This window comes from Amblyomma maculatum, chromosome 9 (genome assembly GCF_055883805.1).
Source record: "Amblyomma maculatum isolate TAMU_Amacu chromosome 9, ASM5588380v1, whole genome shotgun sequence".
Taxonomy (NCBI): domain Eukaryota; kingdom Metazoa; phylum Arthropoda; class Arachnida; order Ixodida; family Ixodidae; genus Amblyomma; species Amblyomma maculatum.
Window position 1 is genome coordinate 99,651,151 of NC_139352.1, and position 24,491 is coordinate 99,675,641.

General features: G+C 46.2%; 1 protein-coding gene across 8 annotated transcripts in view; it reads left to right on the plus strand.

The window, feature by feature from the left end:
* LOC146180030 (uncharacterized) overlaps positions 1-24,051 on the plus strand; it is a 68,204-nt gene extending 44,153 nt beyond the window's left edge. For 6 of the 8 annotated variants that reach the window (XM_084579390.1, XM_084579388.1, XM_084579394.1 and 3 more), the window contains 2 exons: positions 4,254-4,526; positions 21,165-24,051. In XM_084579390.1, the coding sequence (XP_084435516.1) occupies positions 4,254-4,526; positions 21,165-21,487 (596 nt within the window). In that variant the 3' untranslated portion in view covers positions 21,488-24,051. The remainder of the gene's footprint in view (positions 1-4,253; positions 4,527-21,164) is intronic. The other 2 variants (XM_084579395.1, XM_084579396.1) reach the window with 2 other exon arrangements.
* Positions 24,052-24,491: the final 440 nt, after the last annotated feature.

Consider the following 24,491-nt stretch of genomic DNA (forward strand, 5'->3'; position numbering starts at 1 on the left):
GGAAGTACCACTCCATGCAAACGTCTAACAAATGGCTGAAGAAAATATAGCCGGAGGCACCGAGGGTACTATACGAACGTAACACAATCGTCAGGGATATTCTAGTGCATTCTAAACTTGAAAACAAGCGTCCATCACAGCCACATCCTTCTTCCCGACCCAGATGTAAGACAGTCATTTACAGAAAGACATCGTGGTTAAAAACACTGCAAGCGATTTCACTTTTCACATAAAGTTTGGCTTTAATTGCACATCGTCAAATGTTATCTACCTTCTACAATCCTCCTCCTGTTTTAAACAGTACATCGGAGAGACAGAGCAATCAGTAAAAATAAGGGCAATAGGCCATCAAGCTGACAGAAAAAAACCCTCTTGAAAGCAGTTTCCCAGTATTTCTATCATAAGAACCATAAGTTTGAAGAAATTAACTTATTTTCCAGCCAGCCTTTAAATCTTCAATTGACAGAAAATATATGGAGGCATATCTTACTACGCCATAAATTTAGAGCATTGGAACCAGCATGAAATTATAAAAGGAACATTAGAATCCCTGATAAATATATTCCCTCTGTGTCATAATTAGTCAGGAAAACAATCCCATATAGCGTTAATTGTGCAGTTCACAGCACATGTGCACTTTATCCCCCCTCCACAATAGCATAAGCTGCATGTGTTTTTTTTAACATGTTTCCTTCTTATCTCTTCCTACTTTGGTTGGCCCTTGAACCCCCCTTTTTCTCAGGACGTGGCAAGTGTGGTTCATCGATCTGTTATTAGTCTGTTTCTTTGTCCTTCCCTCCTTGGGGACAGCTTGCGAGAGCTGTTCCCCCGCAGCTGTATTCTTTATTAGGAATCTTTGGGCTGTGTGTCCCCTTTTAAGAAAGGTGTGTGAGCATCGGACCTGCTTTAGGTGCTGACTCATCACCTATCACACATTGTCACAACTGCTGACATTGTCATTCTCTGCTGCTGCCGCTTTTTTTCTTTTTCGGGCCACGGGATCACCGTTTCTAGGTTCAGAAATACATACTGAAAGAATGTTTTCACTCCTTGCACAACTTCTTTCTCCTCTTCCCTCCCCGTCGCTAGCTTTTTTTTAGAAGCGAAATCATAATGAAACCCCTGGCAGTCATGATTGTCCTGCTCAAAGACAAGTCCTCAGACTGCAGACTGAGGCTCCTCCTTCAACCTTTGTTCTGTGCTCTTTCATAGTTTATATGTCTGGTGTCAGTTTGGGTGCTTAATTTATTTAGTGAGTTGTGACTGGTTATCAGTGCATGAAACCAGCATGCATAGAAAATAACCTCATGTGTTGCAGACTTTGAACACGTGTGGTGGAACCTTGGCTAGTACTGGTGTGGCAATGTCATCTGAGTTATACGAGATGTGCATAATAGTGTGCGGGCTTCATTGCACCACCTCCTGTGGTGGTGCAGTGGTTAGGGCACTTGACTATTGTGCCCATTAATGTAGGATCAAATCCCAGCTGCAGCGCCCGCTTTTCGATGGAGGTGAAAAGACAGGTAGCCGTTTGCTGTGCGATGTCAGTGCACGTTAAAAGAACCCTAGGTGGTCGAAATTTCCGGAGGCGTCTCTCATAGCCTGACCTGCTTTGAGATGTAAAACCCCACAAAAAACAAACCAATCATTTGAGGATGTCTTTTGTTGATGGTGCTCAACTACCAAAGAGACTTCGTAAGACACAGCATGAAGGTGGAAAAGGCAAGGGAGAATGAGGTAGCTAGATAGTTGAAGCAAAGCGGGGAGCTGAGGTACAAGCTTGAAGAACGAGGCAGTGGCTGCATATGCTTTTGTGTCTACTCTTGAAGTGAAGCTTAGCATTTAATTTTTTAAAGGGGTAGAGACACCAAATTTTTGTGCTGTACTTTTGTGTTGTAAATAATGCGTAGCCTTCAAGCTTCGTGCCGTTGCGCTGCACCACTCGAAGATGTCAGACCAACTAGCCCTCCAGTTCATGTTGTAATGCGTAGCCATTCTGTAAGCTTAGAGCATGGTGCTAGAAGCGCGAAATCGCTTTACATAATTTATTATCGTATTTTTAGTTTGCAGTAGTTTCGGTTCATAGTTGCCAGGTTTTTACTTGACATCAATAAACAGAAAACATAACATTCAAATGTCACATGGACTAATACCTCGGGATGTCAATGAGTAGGCGCGTCGTCTACTCTGTTTACAGTGTGACACTGCCATATGCTGTGATGATGGAGTCACACTGTGGAAACAGTTGGTCAACTGTATCCGTAAACGTGATTTTTGCGTCATTTTGGCTATCCTCTCACGCCGCGCTAGCACCAACTACATGGAATTTCGAAACATGTCGTTGTCACCTTCCAACCAACTACATGGAATTTCGAAACGTAGTTGTCACCTTCCAACAGCTGTCACCAACTCACTGTCTCGTACCCTCTCGACAGCTTGTTGCTCGTAGCCGTGCCGATGTCGGGAGCCACTCGCTTCGCTACAATTTTGCCAGAATTCCTACACTATATGACCGGCTGGGAAAAAATCAAAAAGCGGAAGAGGATTTGACTGCGTTCGAGAGTGCGTAAATGCCGGTGAGTTTATAGCTTGAATTGCATTGATCGAGGCACCGCTTTCGTGCGCCTTTCTGAGCGTTACCTTTGTATGTGCGAATCTGGTGATCATTGAGAGAAAATTCACAAATTTTAGAATGAAAATGGCCATCAAGTATACGTTTGATGACACTTGTTTGCACCGCAGGATGTGCGTACAATCGCCACAAAGCGCCGGTTTAATCTTTTGCGCCTTGCAATGCTGCAAGTGGCCCGGACCAGTCGTCGGTGCTACTTGTGGAGAGCAAATTAGGCCGATTATGGATAGTTGTATACACATCTTATCGAAGTTATTTTATTTTGAGACGAGCTTCCTGTAATAATGCGGTGACTGCAGATGAACCGTTGTTACTGCGTTTGGTGATTGTCCTATTTCAGAGTGCCATCCTGTGAAACCTACTACGCCTAATGACAAATAGGGCAGGCAGAGAGCAGCGCAGTTCGTTGCATGGCGCACTTGCGGGAGGCGCTGTTGCCGAAAGCTCTGCACTTATGCAGGCATATGCTACTGTTGCACGAGCATAGTAGGCACTCCTGATAACATTTGTCTTTTCTGGTACAAAGCCAAGGAGTGCTACACTGCCTCACTGCTCTGACGCCCCGCAACTTCGGTCTTGGCTGCGGCGACCGACAGCAATGCTATCCACTGACCATCGACGTGCAGTCGGCGGCAGCCTTTGCAATGTTTAATTGATGAGCATTGCCATCAAGTATAATTTTGCCTACAGGGAGCTTGGAACTGTAAATGTCTATCCACACTTGCGAGTTGCAAAGGGCGTGCGACTGGCTTTCACATGCGGCCAGAGTAGCGCAGCTCGACTAATGTTCACAGTTGCGAATGCAACCTGCTGGTCGCTTTCTACATCTTGTCTATCTTGACTGTGCACCAAATAGAGTAAAGCTAACTTGCTTTCACTTCATCTGAGCTGCTGATTGGTTACTGGTCCACGACCAGCAGTCGCAAAGCTGGAAAATCGAGCTGTGGTGGAATGTCCTGTGACGGTCGCTTTTCGACCAGTGCGATCATTTGCGACAGTCGCTTTTTGACCAAAATGGTCGCATGACTTCCGTGAGTTGGAAGTGTGAATGGGGCTTTAGAACGCTGTCATGCTGGTATAAGTATGGGTGCAATAAAAGAGCCATAAGGAGCCGACCAGCAGCATCGTCGTTAATGTCAGAAAACTCTGCAGTGACATCACAAATACTTGATTATGGTTTTTTCAGTGAACCTAATTTACAATCAGTGCACTAGCAATGAGTCCAGAATGCAAGAACGAGCATTTTCAAAAACTTTAAAAAGGAATAAAATATCTTTTATGCCTCCCTTGAGTTTAATACTTGACTGCGATGGTTTTCACACACAAAGGAGGCATGTGACATGCTTTGCAAAGCCTTGAAATTTGGTGTCTCTATTCCTTTAAGCTTTTTGTGATGTCAACTTATTTCTTGTTATTAAAACACTGTGATTATGCTGAATAAAGGCAGGTGTAAGGTTTTTGGGGATGACCCTTTATTTCATATCTGCAGTCATTCAAGGTCTCTAAATAGATCACTTATGCTAGTCACCTATATAAGTGTTGTAAAGAGTATTCTTATGGTGCGATAGCTTCCTGTAGGAGGGTAAGCTCCAATGTGACTCATGTTTATTCCTTTCTGAAGGCAGCAAGCAGCCGCCAGCAACGAACAAGCTGTTCAAGTGCCCCGAGTGCAGCTACACCACACGGTGCAGCCACCGCATCAACGGCCACCAGAGGAAGCACACGGGAGAACGCCCCTTTCAGTGCAGCGAATGCAGCAAGTGTTTTGCACTCAAGATTACTTTGAAGCGGCACCTTGCTACCCACTCAAGCGAGAGGCCATACCAGTGCACACATTGCAGCAAGAGCTTTAAATCGCGACAAAGTTTACGAGTGCACCAGCGCTGGTACGCAAGTAAGAGTCCCTACAATTCCACCTCCGTCCCACAGTTTTTGCAGACATGAACTCAAATCAGCATCGACAAATTCGCAAGCAAATAGAGCAATTGACATATTCTTTTTTGACATGATGATAGACCTTATGCGAAAATTGGGGCCCCCTTGCACTGTCAGCATACATTTCTGCCATGTGGGATACTGCAGCACTATATATCACCCGTATATATCTCCATACCTTAATGCACACAGGGAGGAGCTAAGGATAACCAAGTGAACGGTGAGGGTGCCATCTTAATACAGTTTGTTAATGCACAGATGACTTGGCTCATGTGCACCATGTATGTCGAATGCATCTACAGAGTATATTTGCAGTGGCTGTGTAGCTTATGTTGAGAATAATGTATTTATTTGTTTACTCTCAAGGCCTTTCAGCATTACAGAGGGGTGGGCACATGGGATCAGCATCAGTCTTTGCGAAACATGAACAAGAAATGCATGCCTTTCAAGCATGGAGGAAATACATAAAAACACATCAAAGAAAAGAAAAAGTAGCTGGGCTATACAGAAAGGAGATGTTTCATCGCATGTTTGAATGCCTTGGGATCTTCCATGCATGCGATAGAAAGGGGCAGGTATGTTAATTGTCTTGCAGTTCTTGGCAAAAAACAATAAGAAAGCATATTTGTATGACAATGTGGCATGAACTTTATGTGAGCTATGCATGCTGACGAGTAAGTAGGTTCAGAAAGAAGCTGCTTTAGTAATGGGTTAGTGAAATAAATTTTATGCAATAGGCATAAACGGGAGAACGTTCTTCGAACGTTTAAATTTGGAGGAGCTAATTGTGACATTATTAACGAAACCATGGTGGTACGGGCATAATTAGAAAGAATAAAATGTGCTGATCAATTTTGAACTGCTTCAATATCGTCAATTAAGATAGAACGGGCTGGATCCCATATAACGGAGGCATATTCTAGTTTAGGTCAAATTAAAGTTTGGTACAAGGTTAGTTTGAGATGTTTTGGGGTTTGGAAAAAAAAAAAAAAAGGTAACCGAATGTGTGACTGGCATTGTTAGTAATATATTTCACATTAACATGCCATGAGGAGTTATTTCTTATGTAGACTGCAAGATATTTGTAGTGAGCAACATTTTAAAGGGACACTTTGTTAATTGTGCAGCCGAAGGGTAGAGGCAGGTTAGTACTCCAAGAGATTGTCATATGTTTACATTTACTAGCATTTAGGGTCATAAGCCAATTGTTACACCAACTAAAAGTTGTGTCAAGATCAGGCTGTTGGAGCAAGTTGTCATGAGGGTTAGTTAATACACGATAAAGAACGCTGTCATCGGCGTAAGGCCTAATGGACGAGGAAACGGTCAGAAAGGTCATTAATATATACAGTCGAACCCGGATATATCGAACTCGAAGGGGATCGCGAAATAGTTCGATATATCGATAATTCGATATACAAAAATCGGCTTGTGACGGCACTTACGATGCTAAAAAACGATAACGCATGTGTCGCGTAATCAACCTACCCGCATAATGAACCCACCCTCCACTTTTGCACCCGAGAATTTGAAAGAAAAAAAAATGCGTTAAGACCAGCTCGCTCATATGCAAGCGATTGAGCGATCTCAGCGACGAGCGGCAGCGACAGAGCGAAAAATTTCAAACTTGTTGGAACTGCGTCCCTCTTGCCGCTCGAGCCACCGCGACAGCTCAATACAAGGTTTCTGTGTCGCTGCGGCAGAAATCGCGAGCGTTTTCGCTTGCATGTGGATGGCGCGCGTCACTCCGTTTCGGTCGTCGCATCCACAGCTCATTTCTTGACAGCGTGCCAAGATGCTGCGCAGCGATAACGTCGGGGCGCGTTTATCTTTTTATAGCTCCTCCGGTGGCGGGGAGCGAACTTGGCAGAGTGCCCGTGATGGCTTGATTGCACAAGCCTGGTTCGATTTATCATGCCGCGCTTGGAGCGGGCGTCATGATCGCAGCAGCAGACCGCGTGCTTTCGTTGATTCATACATGCAAAGATAAACGGCTCCCGCAAAAAAAAAAGAAAAAAAGCCTGCCGCTTCTTAACGTCCTCAGCCGCCATATCTTACGCTACGTCGCGCGTACGGCACAACAATAAGAAAAGATGACTCTCGCAAAAAAAAAAAAAAAAACAAATAAAAAAAAATTAAAAAAAGAAAACAGAGAGCTGCCGCTTCTTAACGTCCGCAGGCGCCATAGCCACGTCAGCCGCCGCGCGCAGAGGGTTCGCAACACACGCTGGAGAAAGCGTCCGACGTCTGTCTGAAAACGGGCTGAGCTGGCTTGGCGCATGCGTAGCACGTGCTGAAGGAGAGAGATAGCTCGGCAAAAGAACGGGCACACCCACGCACATGGCTTACAAACGTCATGTGTTGGCGCGCGGGAAACGATAACTGCAGATGCGCGCGCCTTTGGGGAATGGGCGCGGCGCTGTCCATAACTGTCCCCTCTCGCTCCTTCCGCGCGTGGCTTGAAAACGTCACGCAGCAAACGGCCAAGGGTGATGCGATCGTCTTTGGGGAAGGCACACTTTCCAGTGCGTGGTACGGAGTTCGATATATCGAACGACCGGTGAAATTGAGTTCGATATATGACGCGGCTTTCCTATACTTTTACATGGGATTTTCAAGGGGATATTCAGTGAGTTCGATATAACCAAAATTCGATATATCCGGGTTCGATATAACTGGGTTCGACTAGTAAAGGGGCTAGAAAGGAGCCTTGTGGAACTCTATATTTTACAGGAGTAGTAGATGATACAAAGTTATTAGCTGTTACAAATTGAGAATGGTTAATGAGGAAACACTTCATTGTATTGTCACATAGTGGTGACGAGGTCGACGACACAAATGAAGGGGTCGATGATTGCACTAAAGAAACTCTTTATTTGGGCTGACTTGCGGCCGCAAAATAACTAAGCGACTCGGCGGCGGCGATAGCAGCAAACGTGCTGGTCGATCGTCGAACAAAGAATGCTCGTCACACTTGTCAACGCTCAATTTAAAGGCTGCACAGAACAATCTAGATAACGTCGCAAACAGCTACCAGCACGAGCTGGAACATTGTGGAAAGACACTTGAGTGGCCGGAACCTTCGCGACAGATCTCGGTGCATCTTGCGTTACAACAAAACTGATAAAGGTGTGGCTCGCGACATCGAGCATTAACAAACAAAGATTACGGAACTGATACGCGGTCCAGAATCAGAGTGATAAGCCTGTATGCCGGCGGCTCTTAAAAAACAACAAATACTGTTTTGAAGGTTTCGCGGCATTACTCCACCCTTAAAAAAAACATCGCCTCGATGTTTCAACACAAAGAAACTTAAACATAAACACTGCAAAGTTAAAATACCACAGATTCTTTAACGCGCGTAATATGGCTTCAGTCGTACAACATGTACAATTTCTGGACGTGCGCTTCGCCGTTGTGATGCTGACGTTCCGTCGGGAATGACTTCATAGTCCAGTGGTCCGATGCGGCGAATGATTTTGTATGGCCCAAAGTATCGAAGGAAAAATTTTTCACTTAATCCGCGACGGCGAATTGGTGTCCAAACCCACACTTGGTCTCCTGGAGTGTACTCTGCGTGGCGTCGTCGTAAATTGTATCGTCTGCTGTCGGTGCGCTGTTGGTTTTTAATATGCAGCCGTGCGAGTCGTCGGGCTTCCTCTGCACGCTGTAGGTAGGCGGCGACGTCAAGGTTGTCTTCGCTAGTTAAGTGCGGCAGCATTGCGTCGAGCGTCGTCGTGGGCTCCCTGCCGTACACAAGCTTAAACGGGGTCGCTCTGGTCGTCTCCTGGACTGCCGTGTTATACGCAAAGATCACGTACGGCAATATGGCGTCCCAGGTCATGTGTTCTGCGTCGACGTACATAGCGATCATGTCCGCGATCGTTTTGTTCAGGCGCTCCGTAAGGCCATTGGTCTGGGGATGGTACGCAGTTGTTCGTCGATGGCTTGTGTGACTGTATTCCAGGATGGCTTGCGTCAACTCTGCCGTAAACGCCGTTCCCCTGTCCGTGATGAGCACTTCTGGGGCGCCGTGTCGCAAGAGAATTTGTTCGACAAAAAATTTGGCGACTTCTACCGCGGTACCATTTGGTAGTGCTCTTGCTTCGGCGTAACGGGTAAGGTAGTCAGTGGCCACGATGATCCACTTGTTACCCATAGACGAAGATGGAAATGGGCCGAGGAGATCCATCCCAATTTGTTGAAAGGGCAGGATCGGGGGCGGAATCGGGTTTAGTAGTCCTGCTGGTCTGATCGGCGGCGTCTTGCGTCGTTGGCACTTACGACATGTCTTTACGTAGTGGGCAACTTCGGCAGGCAGTCGCGGCCAGTAATACTTCTCCTGGATTCGACGCAACGTGCGTGCAAATTCGAGGTGGCCTGCTGTGGGCTCATCGTGCAACGCCTGCAGAATTTCTTGCCAAAGGGTTTTAGGCACTACGAGAATCTGCGCGGTCTTGTTGGGTGCGAAGTTCTTCTTCACGAGGAGGCCATTGTTTAACGTGAAGGATGATAAATGTTGCCTGAAGACACCAGGAGGGGAAGCGGTCGTTCCTTCTAAGTAATCGGCTAGCGCTTTCAGCTCAGGGTCTGATCGCTGTTGTTCTGCGAAACTGCTGGCGCTTACCGGTCCTAAAAAGACGTCGTCGTCATTGTCCTTCGGGGGAGCGTCGACGGGAGCGCGTGATAAGCAGTCTGCGTCGGAATGCTTCCGGCCCGACTTATAGACTACAGTCAAGTCAAATTCTTGAAGTCGTAGGCTCCATCTGGCAAGGCGGCCGGAGGGATCTTTCAAATTAGCCAGCCAGCAGAGCGCATGATGGTCGCTTACCACCTTGAATGGTCGGCCGTATAGGTATGGACGAAACTTAGAAGTGGCCCAGATGATCGCGAGACACTCCTTCTCGGTCGTCGAGTAGTTAACTTCGGCTTTTGTGAGGGACCTGCTCGCGTAGGCGATTACTTTCTCCTGTCCGGCACTCTTCTGGACGAGAACGGCTCCTAGGCCCACACTGCTCGTGTCGGTGTGAATTTCGGTTTCGGCGTTTTCATCAAAGCGGCCAAGTACAGGGGGGCATTGCAGGCGGCGCTTAAGTTCGTCGAAGGCTTCTCCTTGCGGCGCTTCCCATTTGAAAGGTACGTCAGCCTTTGTGAGCTGCGTCAACGGTTCGGCGATCCGCGAAAAGTTTCTGACAAATCGTCGATAATAAGCGCACAGCCCAAGGAATCGGCACACAGCTTTCTTGTCGGCAGGCGGTGGGAATTGTGCGATTGCAGCTGTTTTCTCCGGGTCTGGGCAAATACCGTCCTTGCTAACGATGTGACCTAGGAACCGGAGTTCTTCGTAGGCGAAGTGACACTTCTCTACTTTTAGCGTTAGTCCCGATGACTTGATGGCTTCCAGCACTGTCTGTAGTCGTTTTAGGTGGTCTTCAAAGTTTGACGAGAAGACAACAACGTCGTCCAAATATACCAAACAAATTTGCCACTTCAAGCCTGCCAGGACTGTGTCCATTACTCGTTGAAATGTGGCTGGTGCGGAGCAGAGGCCAAATGGCATCACCTTGAACTCAAAAAGACCGTCCAGTGTGATGAATGCGGTCTTCTCGCGATCTCTTTCGTCGACCTCAATTTGCCAATATCCGCTTTTCAGGTCCATCGATGAGAAGTACCTTGCATTGCAGAGCCGGTCGAGAGTGTCGTCAATGCGAGGAAACGGGTAGACATCCTTTTTCGTTATGCTATTCAAGCGGCGGTAATCAACGCAGAAGCGAAGTGTGCCGTCTTTCTTCTTCACCAAAACAACTGGTGCCGCCCAGGGGCTGTTCGATGGCTGGATTACGTCATCACGCAGCATTTCCTCAACTTGATCGCGAATGGCCTGGCGTTCTCGCGGCGATACACGATAAGGGCTTTGGCGCAGAGGTCGGGCGTGTTCGTCCGTTATAATGCGGTGCTTGGCCAGTGGTGTTTGTCGTACCTTCGATGATGACGAGAAGCACTCCTGGTAGTTTCGAAGAAGACTGCGAATCTTGTTTTTCCTGCTGTGGGTCAATACTGGGTTGATGTCAGATGTAGGCTCACGGAATTGGTCCGGTGCCTCTTCCAGTGGTTGGTCGTGGAGGGCGAATACGTCTTTGAGGTCCGCTAATTCTTCGAGAAAAGCGATGGTCGTGCCCTTGTTGAGATGCCGGTATTCTTCAGTGAAGTTTGTTACCAGCACCTGAGCTTGTCCTCTCCGGAATTTCGCGATGCCTCTCGCGATGCCGATACCTCGTTCCAAGAGCAATTGGATATTTCCTTCGACGATGCTTTCAGCGGTTTCGATGTCTGTGCTACCGACGCTGACGCCGACGCTTGATCGGGGCGGCACAGCCAATTCTCCGTCGAGGACGTTTAGAGCGATATGTTGCGTCGAAGTCGTCATAGCAGCTATGGCTTTGTCTGCAGAGAGCTTGGTGAGCTTGGATCGGAGGTCGATGATAGCCCTATTTTCATTTAGGAAGTCCATGCCTAAAATCACGTCGCGGGAACACTGCTGCAAGACCACAAAGCTGGTGGGGTAAGTACGCCCATTTACAGTTATTCTTGCAGTACATCGTCCCGATGGAGTAATCAGGTTGCCACCTGCGGTGCGAATCAGCGGGCCATCCCAAGCGGTTGTAACTTTCCTGAAATGGGAGGCTAACGGTCCACTGATGACTAAATAGTCAGCTCCGGTGTCTACAAGGGCAGTGACTCTGCGACCGTCGATATCAACTTCAAGGTCACTTGTTCGCGTCCTCGCATTGCACGTGGGCCTTAGTGTCCGATCTCGGCTCCGTCGTTTCTTCAGGTCATGGCCGCGGCATACCGTTGTTACTTCGCTGGGCGGCAGTGTCTGCTTGCACTCTGGCCGTGTTGTCGTCGATGTCGTCGTGTAGAGCAGCGGTGAAATGGCTGCTTCGTTGTTAGTGGTCGTCGGCGGCGGAGGATCTTCGTCTTTTCGCCGTTGAGCAACCTCACCTCCAAAGGTTGCTCTGTTTAGTTTCCCCTGCACGGGCTTGGGGACCTTCCGCGCATACTCTCATCATAGGTACGGCCTAGCGACGCAAAGCGGGCCCTGTACGGCGATGGAGATCTGAACCTACGGCTTGGTGGCGCAATCTCACCGCTACGCAGATAGTTGTCAATTTCTTGTGGTTGTTCACCTGGGCGTGGTCGTGGAGCGTCGACTGCAAATCCGCGGAGACCGATTCGTCGGTACGGGCAGTGGCGCAGAATGTGGCCGGCCTCACCACAGTGGAAGCATAATGGCCGGTTGTTTGCAGTCCTCCAGGCGTCGCACTTCCTGGGGCTTGGGGATCGTTGGTAGGCTTGGCGGGCGGGGGGCCAAAAGGCGGCTTTCAGGAACAGGACGGTAGCGGCGAGGGCTGGGAAAGTCATCATGTCGGGGCGCAGGGCGATGTAATGCACCAGCGTAGTTCGTCGCTGTTGCCTCTTGTGCTGGAACAGTCGCAGCCGTCGCTTCAGGAACGCCCAGTGCCTGCTGGACTTCTTCACGGACGACGTCCGCGAGCGTCGCCATCTGGGGTTGTTGCGATGATGGCATCAGTCGGCGGAGCTCCTCTCGCACGATCTCCTGGATGAGGTCCCGAATGTTCTCTCCGCTTGTAGATGCGCTGGGGAAGTGGCTTGAGTAGTCCGGTTGAAGTGGTCGCTTGTAATGGTGCATCCGGTTGTCCAATGCCTTCTCGATGGTAGACGCTTCTGTTTTGAATTCCTCCACAGTTCTTGGCGGATTTCGCACAAGACCCGCAAAGAGCGACTCTTTAACGCCTCGCAATAAAAGTTTGACTCGCTCACCTTTGGTCATATTAGGGTCGGCGCAGCGAAAGAGGCGCTTCATCTCCTCAACGTACGCTAGGACAGGCTCGTTAGGGAGTTGAAGTCTTGACTGAAAGAGGGCCTGGGCTCTTTCCTTTCTGATGACGCTTGAAAAGGCAGTCAGAAACGCTTCCTTGAAAGTCTCCCAATCCTTCATAGTTGCCTCACGATTTTCGAACCAAACTTGGGCATGTCCTTGAAGAACAAAGTAGACGTGCCTGAGTTTCGCAGCATCGTTCCAGCTGTTGAATTCTGCAACACGGTCGAAAAGGTCCATCCAGTCTCCAGCATCTTCATCCCGTCGTCCATGGAAGCAGGGGGGCTCATGGGGCTGGACGAAAACAACCGGTGCTGTAGGCTGGACCATTGTCAGCGTCGATGCCTTCCGAGATCGAATGGGGTCAGGTAGCAGACCGTGTTCGGGTTGTAGGCCTTGAAGTCGGCAACTGGCTCGGTGACCTGTAGGCTGGTCTTCCAGGGTGACCGAAACACGGCTTGGGTCTTAACTTGAAGGATCAAAGGCAGCACCTCCACCAGATGTCACGTAGTGGTGACGAGGTCGACGACACAAATGAAGGGGTCGATGATTGCACTAAAGAAACTCTTTATTTGGGCTGACTTGCGCCCGCAAAATAACTAAGCGACTCGGCGGCGGCGATAGCAACAAACGTGCTGGTCGATCGTCGAACAAAGAATGCTCGTCACACTCGTCAACGCTCAATTTAAAGGCTGCACAGAACAATCTGGATAACGTCGCAAACAGCTACCAGCACGGGCTGGAACATTGTGGAAAGACACCCGAGTGGCCGGAACCTTCGAGACAGATCTCGGTGCATCTTGTGCTACAACAAAACTGTGTGACTCGCGGCATCGAGCATTAACAAAGATTACGGAACTGATACGCGGTCCAGAATCAGAGTGATAAGCCTGTATGCCGGCGGCTCTTAAAAAACAACAAATACTGTTTTGAAGGTTTCGCGGCAGTATGATTGCTGGGATCAATTTTCAAGGTGCGTAATTTAAAAAAAGTAACCTATGGGGAACTTTATGCAAAATCGAGGAATGTGCAGTCTGCTGCTAAACATGATCAAGGGAAGAAACTATGCTGTTAGTAAGAATAATTAGCTGTGTTTCACATGAGTAGTGTTTGCGAAAGTCACGTTGGGCAGGACTAAAGAATGAATTTGCATTGAGGAGGGATATGAGGTTGGAATATATTATTAGCTCTAATAATTTACAAGGGATACTTGTTAACACAATTGGTCTTAGTTAAGGGGAGAATGAGTGTTATCTGACTAGAAAAGTGGTACCACCTTGCCCACCTTCCTTTTCTGTGATAGTGCACTGCACTGTAAAGACTGCGTAAAAAGTCTTGCCAATATGATTGATGAATATATGTACTTGTGTTTCTAAGAACCCCGGCCCTCAGTCACCAGCGGCTGCGGAACAACTGACCACGGCGGCGGTCAGACCTGTGACGCAGCAGGGGGTGCTAAGAAAGCCTGGCTCCGCTGGACAGGCCGCCATTGGAAACTGACCCTGGCAACGTTTAATGCTAGAACCCTAGCTAGTGAAGCTAGTTTAGCAGTGCTGTTAGAGGAACTGGAGGGCATGAAATGGGATGTCATAGGGCTTAGTGAGGTTAGGAGGCCGAATGAGGCATATACTGTACTGAAGGATGGGCATGTACTGTGCTATCGAGGTTTACCAGAGAGGCGACAACTAGGAGTAGGTTTCCTTGTCAATAAGTATATAGCAGGTAATATAGATGAATTCTATAGTATTAATGAGAGGGTTGCAGGCATCATAATCAGGCTTAATAAGCGGTATAAACTGAAGGTTGTACAGGCCTATGCACCTACATGTAGTTATGATGACCAGGCAGTTGAAAGCTTCTATGAAGATGTAGAAACGGCAATGCGAAAAGTAAAGACGCAGTATACTGTACTTATGGGCGACTTCAATGCCAAGGTAGGGAAGAAACAGGCAGGAGACAAGGCAGTAGGTGACTATGGCATTGGCTCTAGGAATAGCAGGGGGGAGTTACTAGTTGAGTTTGCAGAGCGCAATAACTTACGAATCATGAGTACCTTCTTCAGCAAACGGAAGAACCGGAAATGGACATGGAAAAGTCCTAACGGAGAGACTAAAAATGAAATCGACTTCATAATGTGTTCAACCCCCGCCATTGTGCAGGATGTAGAGGTAATCGGGAAAGTGCGATGCAGTGACCACAGAATGGTGAGGTCCCGAATTAGCCTAAATCTGAAGAAGGAACGCAACAGATTAGTAAGAAAGAAACCCATCAACGAATTAGCGGTGAGAGGGAGGGCAGAAGAGTTCAGGATCTCGCTACAGAATAGGTATTCAGCTCTAACTGAGGATGGCGACATTACCCTAGAGGCAAGGAACAATAATTTCAGAGATATCATTACTGAGTGCGCGGTAGAAGTAGGCGGTAGGATAGTTAGAGAGGATACCGGTAAGCTGTCTAAGGAGACGAAAGATTTGATTAAGAAACGCCAGAGTATGAAAGCTTCCAATCCAACAGACCAGATCGAATTGACCGAGATATCAAAGCTAATCAATAAGCGCAAGGTGGCCGATATAAGGAAGTATAACATGGAGAAAATTGAGCATGCTGTAAAGAACGGGGGAAGCCTTAAAGCGGTAAAAAAGAAATTGGGCATAGGCAAAAACCAGATGTATGCGATAAGGGACAAAGCAGGCAACGTCATCACTAATATGGACAAGATAGTCAAAATAGCCGAGGAGTTTTATACAGATCTCTACAGTAGTCAAAGTAGTCAGGACCGTAATGAGATTGGCGGTAGGGAAAAACAGTCAGACGTTCCACCAGTGACGAAGGACGAGGTCAAGAAAGCACTAGAAACTATGAAAAGGGGGAAATCAGCTGGAGAGGATCATATAACTACAGATTTGCTGAAGGACGGGGGGGATATCGTGCTAGAAAAACTGGCCACCCTGTATACGCAGTGCCTGGTGTCATCGACAGTACCGGAACCATGGAAGAATGCAAACATTATCCTCATTCACAAGAAAGGGGACTCTAAGGACCTTAAAAATTACAGACCAATCAGCTTACTGTCTGTTACGTATAAGGTATTTACTAAGGTAATCGCTAATAGAATCAGGACAACGTTAGACTGCAATCAAGCAAAGGATCAAGCAGGGTTTCGGAAACGGTACTCTACTATCGATCATATCCATACCATCAATCAGGTGATAGAAAAATGCTCGGAATATAACCAGCCCTTATACATAGCATTCATTGATTACGAAAAAGCATTTGACTCAGTTGAAACCTCGGCGGTGATACAGGCATTGCGAAATCAGGGGGTAGACGAGCCGTACGTGAAAGTGCTGGAAGATATATATAGTGGCTGCACAGCAACCATAGTTCTGCATAAAGAAAGTAACAAAATTCCCATAAAGAAAGGTGTTAGGCAAGGAGACGCAATCTCCCCAGTACTATTCACAGCTTGTTTAGAGGAAGTATTCAGAGACTTGGAATGGGAGCAGTTAGGGATAAGGGTAGATGGAGAATACCTCACTAATCTGCGATTTGCTGATGACATTGCCTTGCTAAGCAACTCGGGGGATGAACTTCAAATAATGATTGATGACCTACACAGGAAAAGTAGAAAGGTAGGCTTGAAAATCAATATGCAGAAGACTAAGGTAATCTTCAACAGCCTCGGGAAGGAACAGCAGTTTACATTAGGTAGCGAAATACTGGAAGTAGTAGGCGAATATGTCTACTTAGGACAGGTAGTAACCGCAGATCCGGACCATGAAAAGGAAATAACAAGAAGAATAAGATTGGGATGGAGCGCATTTGGCAAACACTTGCAGATTATGACTAGCAGCTTACCGGTATCGCTCAAGAGGAAAGTATACAACAGTTGCATCTTGCCTGTACTCACCTATGGGGCTGAAACGTGGAGGCTAACCAAGAGAGTTCTACTTAAGTTGAGGACAACCCAGAGGGCTATGGAACGAAAAATGGTAGGGGTAACATTAAGAGATAGGAAGCGTGCAGAGTGGGTCAGAGAAATAACTCAAGTTACCGACATTCTAGTGGAAATTAAGAAGAAGAAATGGACATGGGCAGGACATGTAGTGCGAAGAGAGGATAACCGATGGTCGCTGAGGGTAAAAAACTGGATTCCAAGGGAAGGAAAGCGTAGCAGGGGGCGGCAGAAAGTTAGGTGGGCGGATGAGATTAAGAAGTTCGCAGGGGTCAAGTGGATGCAGCTTGCACAGAACCGGGTTAAGTGGAGAAATATGGGAGAGGCCTTCGCCCTGCAGTGGGTATAATCAGGCTGATGATGATGATGATGATGTTTCTAAGAAATTTCGAATTAATCTCAACATCACAACAGGAAGAAATTTTCAAACATTGTATCAATTTCATAACACTAACTGAATCTATGACAATAGGTTCCATCTGGAAGAATGAGCAAGGGCATAGTATGGGTACTAAAGCAGTAGTGGCAACCAAGAAGGACTCAGTGAAAGTATCATTGAGTATGTTACAGTATTGGTTATTGGGGATGACTCGACCGGTATCGTCAATGAGTGATATGGTGTGGCACTTGGGTGGACTGATCACTGACCAGAATTCAGAGGGGTTACTTGAAAGAGAGGGAAGAGTATTTGCGAAGAATTATGTTTTTGCTTCTTTAAGGGCATTACAATACTTCGAAGCTATGTCATGGTATGCAAGCAAGTTTTGTGACCTGTTGGCTTGTTTGGCTTTCCGGTACAGCCTTTTTTTATTGTTATGCAGCCTCTTCAGTGCTGTTGTGAACAAAGGAGATTGCTTTTTCCTCAAAAGTGCATATGATGGCACGTGTTGATGAATGCCATAACTTTGTTCTTGAACAGAATCCAATTCTCTTCAGTTGAACGATCGAAGAAATCTGGCACATATTCGTCAACAAATATTTCTAGCTCTTGGTAATTGCACTATAATTGGCTTTGCCATTGTCTCTGACTGTCTTAGATGCATGAGGTTGACATAGTATGCGGTTAACTGTTGTCATAAAGTGGGTAAAGCAGTGGTCACTCAAGCCTGGAAAAAACGTTATCGAATGCACAAGTTCGGGGGCAGTCGTTAAAATTAGGCCAAGTAGATTGGCTGAATTGGGACGGTAGGCTGGGATACAATTTGCGTTATACCAAAGTTGAGGCGTAGATTCACAGAAGATACACTCTCGATGGACGCGCCTTTAACTATTGGGGTAGGCTGTGACCAATCAATTTCCAGAAGATTAACATCAGCTAGCAAGAAAAGTGGACAGTGTGGAAAACGCAGCACTAAGTTATTTAAGACATCATGCTTCAGGTCACAAAAGTATGAAGGGGCGTTGGGTGACTGATAGTACAAGCAGAACAACATACTCTGGTGACCTAGGAAAACACAAACACAAACATTTTCTAATGGAGAGTCAATTACAGTGGCGATAGACACTAGTTCGCGTTTACGGCACTAAGGACACTGACCTTCCCTACGCATTGTCTTCGCTGTCCCGGCGGTAAATACAATACTTCTTTTCAGTGTAAAAAATTCCACACTATCTTTTTGAACAGACAGCCATGTTTCAGGGAAAAGAGCAACGTCAGCAGAGCATAAGTCAAGGATGCCAGATAATGGCTCACGCTGGTTAAAGATACTTTTAATGTTTAGAATAAGAAAGTGTGGTTGCATTGCACTACTTTCGGGGTACACGTTTTGTTAGGATAAGGGCATATTTGACGCTGATTTGTAATCAGAGTTTATATGAGAAGTAACGGGGTCATTGCTCGAGGACATTTCACAAACGCTATCTGTGGCTGAAGAGTACACATAGCATTTACTGTTCATAAAAAGTATATTACGGCATATGGAAAATTTATGTCCGCTGGCCTTTGCAATGTTGTAAAAATTTTTATGGGACGACCTTGGCGCTGTGAAAAGTCTTCGTTTATGAACAATTTACACTCTTCGAATTTCTTTTTCAAATCCAGAATGCTGTCCCTGAACTTAGATTATATGAATTTCACAATAATCGGTCGACACTTCCCAGGAACAAATTTACCTAACCTGTGGGCGCGACTTACGCACTCGTCACTCAAGCCAAGGTTTAAATTTATTGAAGAGTTCTAAAGTGAGCAAATCGGCTTTTTGGAACCTGCTCAAGTTTCAAAGGAATCATCCGGAAGTCTATGAAAGTCACGTTTTCTCTCCAAGAGCAGTCTTCGAAATCATCAAGGCGATCGGTCATTGCGGCAATTTCAGGAGCGACATTCTGACCTGCATGTTCCTCGAAAGTGTGCAAAGAATTTTCTGCAACAGAAAGACTTTTATGCATGTCTGCAATTCGCAGTTCAAGAGACGTGTGAGCTTGCCGTACTTCGTTCAGGGACGACATAATTTCACCATGTTTGATGTCCATCTTTTTATACAGTGATTTCATTAGTGATAGCAGCTCATCATATTTGTTGCCGGGATCTTCTTTAAGGGGACCAGGATTTGGCTGTACATCGCCACTCATGAGTAACAGTTTTCCTGTTTGCTTATCTTTTGATTTGCCAAGGAACATTTTGCGGTCAGCTAGGAGTTATGCAGCACTGCCTCAGTCAGCTAATAGTTTCTCTCATGCATGAGACTAGTTTTGTGCCTGGCGCGTCTTCTTCATATATCCATTTTCTTTTGTCCTTAATGCTCATTTTGATTTTATGCATGTCTCACACATTCTTTTGTTTTCCAAGTGTCACAGGCGAGCAGATCCGGAGCAGACCTTCAGCTAGCCTGGTGCATGCAGTAGGCCACATAAATCCGTCATTCACTGCTCGTGGTTAGCTGTTCGGCCTTTGAATACTTTGCAAAGATCAAATCTTCCAAGCAGAATTCGCCATGCGATGGTGTGCATCCTCATTGCAGCATCAGCAGTCATGGTTGGGCCATAACTCAGCTGATCATCTGCTGTCGTGGCACCGAAATGCGAGCAGCAGTGTAAATTAGCAGGCCATTTGCTAACTTGTCCAATCTACACCAAAGCTGTGAAGCGCGTTGTAGTAGAAGGCTACAGAATTATTTTGAGCACCCGGGGATCTTTAACATGCAATGAAATCTCTAAACATGAGCGTTTTAGATTTTCCTTTCCATCAGAAAGATGGCCGCTATGGCTGAGATGAGCCTGCATCATCTGGCTCAGTGGTACGAGGTCTTTGGTGAGCCTTACAGCTCTGGAAATCAAGTTTCACCAAGATGTACTTGTAATCGAGTGTGATCGTGATATGGCATATATAGTCCATGCAGTGCCAGCACGGGGCTTACCATAAACTCAACGATATGATCATCAGTTCAAAAAGAAAACAAACAAACAGAGGTCAATGGATAGAAAAACAGTGCAAGTCTGACATTAAACAGTGGACAACACAGAAATATTCACAAATCTCTTGTTAGTAATTATTTCCTTCTTAAACTTAAAAATGAAAGGATCGTGAAACCCAGAAAGCCGCTTCTATGTGCCACACCAGGAAATCCGTGACTGCAATTTCCCAACATGGCACTGCTTACTCATTTCGTTTTTTTCCTGCTTTAAAGGGCAGCACTTTTGCATAAGGTCTATTGCTCTTCATGCAAGAAATACTTAAAGTGAAATTTCGCCTGGTCTCCAACAATTTTATGCAGTCACGGCACGTTTTACCGACAACAAGGCAGGGATAGATTTGTAGCAATGTGACGAGGTTGCATGCACTCACATTAGAGAAAACTAATTGAAGCCAGAGTACATTTGGTATGAGACAGTTAGATGGTTGAAGCTAGGTGGTGTGCAGAGGTATGAGGTTTAAAAATGAGGCAGTGACTCGCTATTGCCTCTGCTCTTGAAGGAAAGCTTAAGTGTCCAACTGATGTTCACAGTTGCAAATGCAACCTACGGGTCCCTTTCCATATCCTGTCTATCCTGACTGTTCACCAAATTGAGCCGCTGATTGGTTACTGGTCCACGACCAACAGTCGCATAGCTGAGAAATTGAGCAGTGGTTTAAATGGCCTGTGACTGTCGATTTTCGACAAGTGCAATCATTTGCCACATTTTCTTTCTGACCAAAATTGTCGCTTGAACTCCGGGAGTTGCAAATGTGAATGAGCCTTTAGAACGCTGTCATGCTGGTATAAGTATGGGTACTATAAAAGAGCCATAAGGAGCCGACCAGCAGCATCGTCACTAACGTCAGAAAACTGTGCAGTGACGTCACAAATACTTGAGTATGGTTTTTTCAGTGAACCTAATTTACAGTGAGTGCGCTAGCAATGGGTTCAGAATGCAAGAACAAGCATTTTCAAAAACTTTAAAAAGGAATAAAATATCTTTTATGCCTCCCTTAAGTCTAATACTTGACTGCAATGGTTTTCACACACAAAGGAGGCATGTGACATGCTTTGCAAAGCCTTGAAATTTGGTGTCTCTATTCCTTTAAGCTTTTTGTGATGTCAACTTATTTCTTGTTATTAATACATGTTGATTATGCTGAATAAAGGCAGGTGTAAGGTTTTTGGGGATGACCCTTTATTTCATATCTGCAGTCATTCAAGGTCTCTAAATAGATCACATATGCTAGTCACCTATATAAGTGTTGTAAAGAGTATTCTCATGGGGTGATAGTTTCCTGTGGGAGGGTAAGCTCCAGTTTGACTCTTCTTTATTCCTTTCTGAAGGCAGGAAGCAACCACCGGCAACGAACAAGCAGTACCAGTGTTCTGAGTGCAGCTACACCACAAGTAGCACCTCCCACTTCAAAGGCCATCAGAGGAAGCACACGGGAGAACGCCCCTTTCAGTGCAGTGAATGCAGCAAGTGTTTTGCACTGAAGAATTCTTTGAAGCGGCACCTTGACATCCACACAAGGGAGAGGCCATACCAGTGCACACATTGCAGCAAGAGCTTTAAATCGCGACAAAGTTTACGAGTGCACCAGCGCTGGTACGCAAGTAAGAGTCCCTACAATTCCACCTCCGTCCCACAGTTTTTGCAGACATGAACTCAAATCAGCATCAACAAATTCGCAAGCAAACACAGCAATTGCCGTGTTCTTTTTTGACATGCCAATAGACCTTATGCAAAACTTGCACTGTCAGCGTACATTTCCGCCATGTTGGAGGATTTCGGATACCGCAGCACTGCATATTGGACTACAGGACTTCAGGCACCCAAATATTGCTGCATACCTTGATGCACACAGGAAAGAGCTGAGGATAACCAAGTAAAGGGTGAGGGTGCCAGCCTAATACAGCTTGTTAATGCACAGATTACTTGTCTCATGTGCGCCATGTAGGTCGAATGCATCTGCAGAATATGTCTGCAGTGGTTGTGTAGCTTATGTTGAGAATAATGTATTTATTTATGTAAAAAGCCTGTGTGAAAACCTCTGTGAGAGAAACTGAGGAAAGACGAAGAAGAAGAAGAAAACCATGTTTGGAGAAAAAGAAGAAAGAAGAGGCGAACGTGGAGGGTGGCTCAAGGAGCGCGAGGCGCGATGAGACGAGAACAGGCGACCAGCGGAGCCGGTCGTTTGTCCACGGAGCTCGGAGCGGTGCGTTTTCTGCCAGGTCTGACCCGGGGATACCGACCTGAGGCCTGCCTGCCGCATCCTGTCCTGGTCCTGTTGCTGTTCCAGGTGATCAGACCAGGGAGTACTACAGCTTCAGGTCATCGCCGCTGCGGTTACGGTAGCTCTTCACTGGCACGAGCGTTCGGCGCTGTGCTGGACCCAGACAGTCGGAGACCTGACTCATCGGCCGTGGAACCGCGACACGAGGCCTCGTGCCTCCACTGGGCCCCGTCCGGTGGCCTAGCCTTCCGCTGGGCTTACTGAGGACTTTGTGACTACCCAGACTGTGACTACCTGGAACGCCTGCACCGGCTTTCCTTACCCAACGAACTGGTGACTCTTGACAATTTTGTGTTTAGTCTTCGTCTTACTTGCTCATCATACTCTCGTCCCGTTCATCTGTGTAGATAAAATTATTCGTCGTTAAATTGGTCGGTCTGGTCATGTATTTCGATTGCTGTTTTTGAGTAAGCCACAGAAGAAGGTGGCAAATATATCTGAAGAAAAGAACCTCACAATTTACCCTCAAGGCCTTTGAGCATTACAGATAGGTGGGTACATGGGATCAACATCAGTCTTTTGCGAAACACAAACAAAAAATGCATGCCTTTCAAGCATGGAGGAAATACATAAAAACACATCAAAGAAAAGAAAAAATAGCTGGGCTATACAGAAAGGGAATGCTTCATCGCATCTTTGAATGCCTTCAGATCTTCAATGCAGGCAATGGAATGGTGCACGTGGTTAAATTCTCTTGCGGTTCTTGGCAATAAACAATAAAAAAGCTTATGTGTATGACAGAATGGGGCATGAACTTTGTGTGAGCGACGCATGCTGACGAGTAAGTAGGCTCAGAAAGAAGTTCACGTTTTAGTAATGGGTTAGTGAAATCAATTTAATGCACTAGGCACAAACGGGAGAACGTTCTTCGAACATTTAAATTTGGAAGACCTAGTTGTGACTTCATTAATGAAACACTGGCAGTACGGGCATAATTAGAAAGGATAAAACGTGCTGATCGATTTTGAACTGCTTCAATATCGTCATTAAGGTAGAAAGATCTGGATCTCATATAATGGAGGTATATTCTAGTTTAGGTCTAATTAAAGTTTGGTACAAGGCTAGTTTCAGATGGTTTGGGGTTTGAGAAAATTGATACGAAAGTAACCTAACATGTGCCTGGCATTATCAGTAATATATTTTACGTGAACATGCCTCATGAGAAGTTATTTTTTGTGTAGGCTCCAAGATATTTGTAGCAAGTAAAATTTCAAAGGGACACGTTAATTGTGTATCCAAAGGTTAGAGGCATGTTATTACTGTGAGAGATTGTCATACTTTTACATTTACTAGCATTTAGTGTCATAAGCCAATTGTTACACCAACTAGAGGTTGCATCAAGATCAGACTGTAGGAGCAAGTTGTTACGAGGGTTAGTACACGGGCTGAAACTTGGAGGCTAACCAAGAGAGTTCTACTTAAAGGGACACTAAAGACATCCAAAGATGCTATGAAAATCTAATAAACTACATTTGGTGACATTGTCGCCGCATATCCGGCAGCAAAAAATCGAATAATTGCTGAGATATTGCGATATTAACTTGAGGTTTTTTCTTGTTCACGCAGGTCGAATTCAAACTGTGCGCTCCAACTACGTAGTCGGAGTTGAGTGACGCACACTATGACGTAAACGGAGACTCCGTGATAGCTAGCGAGCCGGCACGGCCCGCGGCGTCGCATCCCTCAAGGGCCAACACGGCAACAGCATACTCGCAATGACGGCCACAGCCGAAATAAATAAAATGATGAAGAGAGTGATTTACCGAGCGATGGGCCCATAAAGGAAGAAAAAAAAAACACAGAGCGCTTGTAATGCACAATACTTTACATGTTTCTCAAGCTTTAGCGCTCTTTCTTGCACTGTGTATAAGCAAACCGAGCCTCTGTCATCGAAACGCTTCCCGACATGTTTACATACAAATAAGCAAACTAGTGTCCTCGCTGCTGCGCTTGTCAGTTTTGAAGCTTCGTCGCACTTTTTTCCTTCAAGGTTTGTGCTACGGCTCCGTGTTCAGCGAAAATTACGTCCACGGTAGCAGAGCCTGACAGAAGTGCCGGCGCCACTAAATTTGCCAGCGCTGTGAAATTCCACATGTTAAAATGGATCCAGTGCAGAATATAGTGCGCATAGGCATCCAGAACATTAGTTGCAAGTCGTGAGAGCAAGCAGCATGCGCCGATGGTCAAGAAGTTGTAATTTTTATACTGGCAGCGGAAACATTTTATTGTAAATGGGACCATGACATAAAGACCAGAAATATTTCCAGGGTTCCTGTGGCGCAGCGTAGCCGAGCAGTTAACGCCGAACATTACGGAACAAGCAGTGGCGACTTCGAATCTTACCGCTACTGGCGTTTGTTTTTTTTCTACAAAT